This window comes from Sinocyclocheilus anshuiensis, unplaced genomic scaffold (genome assembly GCF_001515605.1).
Source record: "Sinocyclocheilus anshuiensis isolate Anshui unplaced genomic scaffold, SAMN03320099.WGS_v1.1 scaffold931, whole genome shotgun sequence".
NCBI classification, from domain to species: domain Eukaryota; kingdom Metazoa; phylum Chordata; class Actinopteri; order Cypriniformes; family Cyprinidae; genus Sinocyclocheilus; species Sinocyclocheilus anshuiensis.
Window position 1 is genome coordinate 470,850 of NW_015544187.1, and position 10,514 is coordinate 481,363.

Below are 10,514 nucleotides of genomic sequence, written 5' to 3' on the forward strand. Positions count from 1 at the left end.
CGTTTCATCCAGGTCGCCAGTAGCAAACAATGGAGCGCGCTCTGCTGGACAAACTAAGTAATTACACCATTTCAAGCATTTTATCTGCGTTATATGTTATGTAAAAAAAATGTTCATATCGGTGGCATATTCGCCGATACCGATATATTGGCCGATAATATCGGCAAAACGATATATCGGTCGGGCTCTAGTTAGGACACGGTGTCACGCGCTTCAATCCATGCAGGGCTACAGTGACAGTATGAGATTAATACACAATGTTTTTGCTCAAAACTCACTCTACTGTGACCTAATGCATTTATTGTATATAATAAACTGGCGCTTAAATGTATTAAAAGACAGAACGCAGAAGTTTACAGTCACCGTAATGTGGGAATTATAATCACACAATATTGACTGATGGATCGGCAGAGAATCGTCTTTCTGCAAGTCATCAAGAAAGTATGGTTATATTCTATTAAAAAAAATATGAGGTAAACGTGTGAATACACAATGTGCGCACTTTTGGAGTAAAAGTTTGTATGTTGTATAGCGATCGCACTGATCAAAAATAAATGGAAGCAAACGCGATTGAATATGTACAGATTTGTGTCTCGTTATTCTATTTAAAATATCATTAACTCCCAGTTGATTTTGCATTCTTGGCAGAAATAGAAACTATTAGGGCCCTATTTTAACGATCTAAGCTCAAGGTCTAAAGCGCACGGCGCAGGTGCACTTGCGTGTCCAAATCCACTTTTGCTAGTTTAACGACGGGAAAAACGCTTGGCGCTCCCGGCGCAGTAATGGTTGGGTGTGCTTTGGGCATAACGTGCAATAAACCAATCAGAGTCTCATCTCCCATTCCCTTTAAAGGGAATGGGAGATGAGACTCTGATTGGTTTATTGCACGTTATGTAATAATCTTTTACATTGCAATCCTTTCATTTTTAATAGTTGGCATGTTTGTGTGCTGCTGTGCGTCCCTGTATGTGTAATAAGCAGAGTGTAGCTACGCGCGCTGTGGACCCACCTGTACTAACGCGCTCTTTAAATAACAAAAAAACTACTGCGCAGTCTATTTCAGTTGCCTCAAAATAGCAACGCGCCAACAATGCGCCTGAGCACACCACGTTTGCAAATGGGCTCAAATGCATTTGCTATTTAAACAACGTGGCGCAGGACGTGAAAATGACAAAAAACACTTGCGTCGCGCCTAACGCCGCATTGCGCAGGGTGCATGATAGGGCCCTCTGTGTCATTGTAACCAAGTATCATAAATAGTGGTCAAATATCGAAGCTATTTAATCTCAAGGTCAAATCAGAATATTTATTGTAAAAATGTTTCTGTAACAGCTGCCAAAAGTTATATATATATATATATATATCTTTATGTGAGTGTACTGTATGTATGCAGATGAAGCTGGATGTAATATCTCTTCAACTTAATATACTGTGCTTTATATGCATCTCAGTGTTTTTATAGTTAATTAAAACTAAAATCAAAAACATCAAAAAACATTATCGTTACTTGAAATAGATGTGAACTGAAATAAGATAAAATATTTAAAAAACTTAAACTTATTTCAGCTAGTTTTCTTATTTTCATTTACTTTATCTTGATGTACTAAAATAAAAATGAATAAAACATATTTTAAACCAATGAAAATGACAAAAACACAACAAAATTATTAAAACTGCGCAGTCTATTTCAGTTGCCTCAAAATAGCAACGCGCCAACAATGCGCCTGAGCACACCACGTTTGCAAATGGGCTCAAATGCATTTGCTATTTAAACAACGTGGCGCAGGACGTGAAAATGACAAAAAACACTTGCGTCGCGCCTAACGCCGCATTGCGCAGGGTGCATGATAGGGCCCTCTGTGTCATTGTAACCAAGTATCATAAATAGTGGTCAAATATCGAAGCTATTTAATCTCAAGGTCAAATCTGAATATTTATAGTAAAAATGTTTCTGTAACAGCTGCCAAAAAAGAATCTATATATTTATAGCTCCACTGTGATTTGTGACATATTTTCAAGCGGAGAAAAAAAAAAAAAAAAAAAAGGAAACATTCCCCTTGGTTTGTTCACAAATCGCACCCTGGTAATATGTGTTAATTACTAAGATGATTTTTTTTTTTTAAAGAAATGTATTCAGCAAGAATCATGGTTTCCACAAAAATATTAAGCAGCACAACAGTCTTCAACATTGATAATAATAAGAAATGCTTCCTGAGCACCAAATCAGCATATTAGAATAATTTGTGACACTGAAGATTGGAGCAACCATGCTGAAAACTAAACTAAAATTACATTTTAAACTATATTCAAACAGAAAACAGTTATTTTACATTCTAATCATATATACTTTTGTATTATATTTTAGATCAAATAAATGCAGTCTTGGTGAGCATGAAAGACTTAACATTAAAAAAAACACATTAAATAATCTTATCAACCCCAAACTTTTGAATGGTAGAAGTGTATTTTGGACTAGACAATTCCAGTCACTCCAATGCAAATAAGTAGCCAGCAGAACTATGAATAAGATAAGATCACAGGAAGACTGCCGGTATGGATAGCATTTCATTTTATCAGACATTTTTTTCTTCTCGTCACCAACACCTTCATTGTCCATTTCCTGTTGTGTCCAGATGTGAAATTTCTAATGCCTGAGCATTTGTCATGGTCTACAAAGCCATTACAGACAGGGACGGAGAGACAGAGAAAGGCGGGAAAAAAATCCTGACAAACTTTCTACGGTGGGGAGGGGTGGATAATATCTCTCCTGTTTCATATCCCATAATTTCTTCCTCTTGTTAGTGTTTGCCATCGCCACGCCGATGTGGTGGATGAGTGTTGTGCCTCATTCCCTGCCAATCCTAATTGGTGCCCTGGGGAGCAGGGGATGAAGGGAAGTCTGTCTTTAATTGCCCCTTTTCTGGAGTGGTGTGACCATCCACACTCTCCTCTTTCGCTCATCCCTCATTCTGTCTCTGTCTTTCTAGTTACAAACTTTGCTGGAATGCTATAGTGAAGCATTGGGCCTCAAAACCACAGATTAATGTCAAACCCCACCAGCATCTTTGCTCATTTCCTCACACTGCGTGACATCATGTTTAGAGGCTGTGGCATGTTTTCTTTAAGCCATGAGTGCTGTGTTCTTCTTTCATGAGGATAGACGGGCTTTACATGGGGTGTCATGAATGCTGACAAGCTCCAAAAATGTCAACCAGTATGAGCTCAGAGGACTCGGAAGGTGTGGTCCATCTGAGAGCACATTTCCACTCAGCCTTCAACACGTCCATGGCCACATCAGGAAGTGTTGAGGAGAGATAGACGAGGAGACAGTATGGAGGCTTATTTTCAGCATGAAATAAAAAAGGTAATTGAAACTTTTTTCTTGCAATTTTCTTGACTTTTTTCAGAATTGCAAGATATAAACTCAGAATTCTAAGACAAAAAGTCCCAAATGTGATATAAAAAGTCATAATTACCTTTTTTATTATTATTATTATTTTAAATTCCGCAGTGGAAACCAGCTCCTTTTTTTTATCTCACAATCATTTTCTTGCAATTTCTTTACAATTTCGACTTCTCTTCTTAGAACTGTGAGTTTACATATCGTTTATATATCAATTGAGAAAAAAAAGTTAGAATTGCAAGGAAAAAAGCCACAATTGTGAGAAAAAAAAGGTAACACTTTACAATACGGTTCCATTAGTTAATGTTAGTTAATGTATGAATGAACAAACAATGAACAATACATTTGTTACAGTATTTATTAATCTTTGTTAATGTTAGTTAATGAAAATAAAGTCGTTCATTGTTAGTTCATGTTAATTCACAGCATGTTAACTAATGTTAACAAGCACAACTTTTGATTTTAATAATGCATTAATAAATGTTGAAATTAACATTAACTAGGATTAATAAATGCTGTAGAAGTATTGTTCATGAGAACAGTAGTAGTTAACTAATGTTAACTAATGATGAAACATTGCAAAGTGTTACCAAAAAATTAATTTGCTCCTGCCGTGGAATAAAAAATAAAAAAAGTTTGCAATTGTGAGTTTATATTTCACAATTCAGACTTTTCTTCTCAGAAATGCACGTTTATATCTCACAATTGAGAATTAGAAAAGTTTTTTTTTCTCAGAATTGTGAGATTATATCTCTATTTTTTAATTCTAAGTTTATATCTCACAATTATGAAAAAAAAATAATTGTGAGATATAAAAAGTCATGTTACCTTTTTTTTTCTTTTTATTCAATGTCAGAAATAATCTTCCATAAAACAGAGCTCTACAATTATGAACAATCATGCTCTCCAAGGTGCCTGGGTGCAAAGAGAAGACAGTTTGTGGACAGGTGATAGGAGAGATTGCTTCACAGACTGAGATTTCATTTACGAGGAGGGCAATGGTGTTGTTTCCTTCTTTCTGTTTTCATTTTGAATTGAGGACTAGAATGTCTACTTGACATTTCATTCACTGTATTACTTACAGACTATCCGTTTTTTCAAAAGTCTCTTCTTGAAACAGCACTGAAAGTGGACACAATGTATTATGACCTTTTACAGTGGTACTGTACACAGAATATGTTACAGCCAAATTATACAGTTCTCCTCATAAGTTTACATACCCCTTGCAAGACTGCAAGATGATAATTTTAATAAAATAAAAGGGACCATAAAAACTGATTTTTTTTATTTAGCACTGTCCTGTGTCACACAACAGATGTTTACATAAAGTCCACAAGACAAAATAAAAATGAACCAGTTCAAAAGTTGACATACCCTTGAATCTTAATCATGTGTGTTGTTACCTGGATGATCTATGACTGTTTTTATGTTTGTGATAGATGTTCATGATGAGTGGGGTGTACATTTTTCTGACTTACATGATCAGGATATATTGTACTCATTTCTAAGAAACATGTAAATATCTTACGTAGTTTCTGAAGGGCAGTACTAACTAACTAAATAAATAAATAAACATGATTTGTAAACAATATAAGAAACATTTACACATCATCATCATCCTGTTCAAAAGTATACACTCCCTGGCTTATAATGCATTGTGTTGACTTCTTGGTGTTTATTCAGTTATTATTTTGTCTTGTGTACTATATGTAAACATCCGTTATGTGTTATTCAGGACAGTACTACATAAAAAGTAACATGCAATTTTTTATGATTCATCTTATTTTGTTAAAATGATTAACATCTTGCATATTCTACAAGGGGTATAAACATCTGAGCAGAACTGTAAGATATAGGATTCTTACATTAGCATGTGACAACAAATGGTAACATCCGTAATGTCAAACGCTTTACTGTGAATATGTTTACAGTCTCATTACATGTCTGTGCACCCCTAAAAAGCTTATGGATACTTAAGACACAGTATGTGCATAATAAAAATAAATGAAACCAAGCGGAATATGCAAGGTTTTCTCTACTAACTTTACATATCTTTTTATTTTAACTATCAGAGTAACCACAGACAGTAGTTCAAAAAATTATAACTACATTTGACCAGAAAAAAAAAAGTGTCAAAATAGTTTTCTAACCACAATTTTGAACAGTATATCTATTGTTTTATCGTTCAAAATCAAAATAAAATCTTTTTTTAAGTGTTTTGCTTTAAAAGTAAGCTCGTGCACTCATTCTTTCAAATAAATACCGCTTTAATATTTTGTTACCTAATGCATTTTAAAATTACAACAGATTCTGCTTCAATAACTGTAATAAAATCAGTAAATTGAACAGTTCTTGATTTTACCTCTGACTCATCTGTGGATTCTTCACTTAATTTTCTTCCCTGGAAAAAAAGAAAAAGCAATGCATTAACGCTGGAAAAATTATGAACATGGCATATTATTTCTTAAACACCTTCATAAAAATATATGCAATGGCAAAGCCAACATAAAACCTAACTTAAAAACGTAATTATGTATAAATAAATAATAATATGTATATAAAAAAAGTATTCTTCATTTTGTCAGTGAACTTGCTGTCATCCCTGCTGAAAAAGCTGCTTTAAGGTCTAAGGTAGTCTGGTCTAAGATGGTCTCCCAGCCTGCCCAGCTGACAAGTGTCCAAAAGCCAGTAAACAGACCAGTATGGGAGAGCGGCTAAAACCAGGAAACGACTTTAAGCTGGTTTTAAGTATTTTTTTAGGCAGTGATGTTGGCAAGTGTCAAACTATCGAGTTAGTCTGACAGCTTCAATAACACGTCTTTTAAAAAGTTCCTTTAAAATATCATTTACAACTGCAACCTCGAATAGCCAACACGCATTAAAAATTAAACATACTGAAACGTTACATGTATAATCACAGGCATCTGTCATTTGACAGAATGTTTTCTTCCTTCAGAAACCTACCTGCTCCTCCACTTCCGCCATTTTAGGGGCTCCAGATGTGGGATAGTAAGGCAGATTTAGTATTAGGCCTAGTCTACTAATTTATGGTCGAATGAACAAACAATGAACAATACATTTGTTACAGTATTTATTAATCTTTGTTAATGTTAGTTAATGAAAATAAAGTCGTTCATTGTTAGTTCATGTTAATTCACAGCATGTTAACTAATGTTAACAAGCACAACTTTTGATTTTAATAATGCATTAATAAATGTTGAAATTAACATTAACTAGGATTAATAAATGCTGTAGAAGTATTGTTCATGAGAACAGTAGTAGTTAACTAATGTTAACTAATGATGAAACATTGCAAAGTGTTACCAAAAAATTAATTTGCTCCTGCCGTGGAATAAAAAATAAAAAAAGTTTGCAATTGTGAGTTTATATTTCACAATTCAGACTTTTCTTCTCAGAAATGCACGTTTATATCTCACAATTGAGAATTAGAAAAGTTTTTTTTTCTCAGAATTGTGAGATTATATCTCTATTTTTTAATTCTAAGTTTATATCTCACAATTATGAAAAAAAAATAATTGTGAGATATAAAAAGTCATGTTACCTTTTTTTTTCTTTTTATTCAATGTCAGAAATAATCTTCCATAAAACAGAGCTCTACAATTATGAACAATCATGCTCTCCAAGGTGCCTGGGTGCAAAGAGAAGACAGTTTGTGGACAGGTGATAGGAGAGATTGCTTCACAGACTGAGATTTCATTTACGAGGAGGGCAATGGTGTTGTTTCCTTCTTTCTGTTTTCATTTTGAATTGAGGACTAGAATGTCTACTTGACATTTCATTCACTGTATTACTTACAGACTATCCGTTTTTTCAAAAGTCTCTTCTTGAAACAGCACTGAAAGTGGACACAATGTATTATGACCTTTTACAGTGGTACTGTACACAGAATATGTTACAGCCAAATTATACAGTTCTCCTCATAAGTTTACATACCCCTTGCAAGACTGCAAGATGATAATTTTAATAAAATAAAAGGGACCATAAAAACTGATTTTTTTTATTTAGCACTGTCCTGTGTCACACAACAGATGTTTACATAAAGTCCACAAGACAAAATAAAAATGAACCAGTTCAAAAGTTGACATACCCTTGAATCTTAATCATGTGTGTTGTTACCTGGATGATCTATGACTGTTTTTATGTTTGTGATAGATGTTCATGATGAGTGGGGTGTACATTTTTCTGACTTACATGATCAGGATATATTGTACTCATTTCTAAGAAACATGTAAATATCTTACGTAGTTTCTGAAGGGCAGTACTAACTAACTAAATAAATAAATAAACATGATTTGTAAACAATATAAGAAACATTTACACATCATCATCATCATCATCCTGTTCAAAAGTATACACTCCCTGGCTTATAATGCATTGTGTTGACTTCTTGGTGTTTATTCAGTTATTATTTTGTCTTGTGTACTATATGTAAACATCCGTTATGTGTTATTCAGGACAGTACTACATAAAAAGTAACATGCAATTTTTTATGATTCATCTTATTTTGTTAAAATGATTAACATCTTGCATATTCTACAAGGGGTATAAACATCTGAGCAGAACTGTAAGATATAGGATTCTTACATTAGCATGTGACAACAAATGGTAACATCCGTAATGTCAAACGCTTTACTGTGAATATGTTTACAGTCTCATTACATGTCTGTGCACCCCTAAAAAGCTTATGGATACTTAAGACACAGTATGTGCATAATAAAAATAAATGAAACCAAGCGGAATATGCAAGGTTTTCTCTACTAACTTTACATATCTTTTTATTTTAACTATCAGAGTAACCACAGACAGTAGTTCAAAAAATTATAACTACATTTGACCAGAAAAAAAAAAGTGTCAAAATAGTTTTCTAACCACAATTTTGAACAGTATATCTATTGTTTTATCGTTCAAAATCAAAATAAAATCTTTTTTTAAGTGTTTTGCTTTAAAAGTAAGCTCGTGCACTCATTCTTTCAAATAAATACCGCTTTAATATTTTGTTACCTAATGCATTTTAAAATTACAACAGATTCTGCTTCAATAACTGTAATAAAATCAGTAAATTGAACAGTTCTTGATTTTACCTCTGACTCATCTGTGGATTCTTCACTTAATTTTCTTCCCTGGAAAAAAAGAAAAAGCAATGCATTAACGCTGGAAAAATTATGAACATGGCATATTATTTCTTAAACACCTTCATAAAAATATATGCAATGGCAAAGCCAACATAAAACCTAACTTAAAAACGTAATTATGTATAAATAAATAATAATATGTATATAAAAAAAGTATTCTTCATTTTGTCAGTGAACTTGCTGTCATCCCTGCTGAAAAAGCTGCTTTAAGGTCTAAGGTAGTCTGGTCTAAGATGGTCTCCCAGCCTGCCCAGCTGACAAGTGTCCAAAAGCCAGTAAACAGACCAGTATGGGAGAGCGGCTAAAACCAGGAAACGACTTTAAGCTGGTTTTAAGTATTTTTTTAGGCAGTGATGTTGGCAAGTGTCAAACTATCGAGTTAGTCTGACAGCTTCAATAACACGTCTTTTAAAAAGTTCCTTTAAAATATCATTTACAACTGCAACCTCGAATAGCCAACACGCATTAAAAATTAAACATACTGAAACGTTACATGTATAATCACAGGCATCTGTCATTTGACAGAATGTTTTCTTCCTTCAGAAACCTACCTGCTCCTCCACTTCCGCCATTTTAGGGGCTCCAGATGTGGGATAGTAAGGCAGATTTAGTATTAGGCCTAGTCTACTAATTTATGGTCTATCGGCAACGTTAGCAATATTTATGTACACTTAAATTAGTTATTTTGCACCATCAACCAGCGCAGCTAATCATGCAATTCTCATTATTATGGGCACTGGGTCACATGACAAAAACAGGAAGCATCGCTAGAGCATCATGGGAGTTGTAGTTAAAGTACAAGGGAAAGAATACGCTAGCACCCGACCTTTTCTCCAAATATATGTGATTCCTGTGTTTTAATTCACTTTCATTATAGTAGCAAACGCATTTTCTCCGACCCTCACATTTTATTAAATAAAATCGTAATTTAATATCTGCATGTAAGCAACAGATTTAAGTGTCACGTCAAAATGTATATTTGTCTATATAAATCAGCTGACCCTAAAGAATCACTGTCATCTGCCTTGATCTTTTTGCTTATTCTAATACGTCAGTCAAGAAGAGGACGTGTGATGAGATTTAATTTGACATTGTTACATTTGTAACAGATGGACCACCTATCTGAGACAGGCTGTCAATGTGTCTCATATGTTTATGCTGATAGTGGCTGGCAGGACGAGCTTTGCTCTTGCTATATTTATACTCGTAATGAGTTGGAATATCAGCTCCATTCACTTAAGTTTGGAGCTTAGGCAGCAATTATTAAAATTCATTGGGCAAAAATTATGCAAATGAGCTTATGCATGTAAAATATCCCCAGAACAGTATTTTAAAGTTTGAATAATATATGTTGATCATATACAATTAGATCAGAACCAACACTGCATCAATAATGAGGACTTAAATCAGCTCAAAAGAAAAAGTGGAACAGATATTTAGCATATCTTGCATATTTTGGTGAAATCCTTTTTTCCCCCTTGTGACCCTAAACATCAAAACAGAAGTTAAATATGATCTAATTTCATTGTGCGATTTATCTCTAATGCCCTCTGTAGTGGGTAAAAGCTCTTTAAATAGTTGAATAGCTGGGGTCATTGCACCTCTGCCACATGTGTAGGTTCACATTGTAATAATTTATGAGAAATGACCCACTGTGCCTCTGCTTAATGCTTTGTTGGGTCAAGCCTTATAATGCTTCGGGCTGTTTTCAGATTATTCACTGATAATGTCCTATCCTTTTTTTATTTTTTATTACACATCTTATATTTGCTCATTCTCTCTATAAACAGGTCATACTGAAGATGATTTTTTTTTTCTCTTTAACAAAACAGTTACATGGTTATTCTTAATTGCTGGAAATCATGTTTTGTTGTAGCTTCAAAAAAAAGGTGATAGTAATATTTATTATATTTAAAAATGTAATTGTTTACAATAAAATAGAAAAAAAAAAAAAA

General features: G+C 33.7%; 1 protein-coding gene across 3 annotated transcripts in view; it reads right to left on the reverse strand.

Moving 5' to 3' along the window:
* The window catches only part of LOC107696497 (vacuolar protein sorting-associated protein 41 homolog), a 33,268-nt gene extending 23,958 nt beyond the window's left edge, over nt 1–9,310 (reverse strand). The window contains exons 1-2 of one of the 3 annotated variants that reach the window (XM_016496854.1): nt 9,111–9,310; nt 5,769–5,807 (exon numbers count right to left, since the gene is read on the reverse strand). In XM_016496854.1, the coding sequence (XP_016352340.1) occupies nt 5,769–5,807; nt 9,111–9,131 (60 nt within the window). In that variant the 5' untranslated portion in view covers nt 9,132–9,310. Of the gene's footprint in view, nt 1–5,768; nt 5,808–6,370; nt 6,451–8,508; nt 8,548–9,110 lie in introns of those variants that run through there. The other 2 variants (XM_016496853.1, XM_016496851.1) reach the window with 2 other exon arrangements.
* Between the last annotated feature and the right edge of the window lie 1,204 nt (nt 9,311–10,514).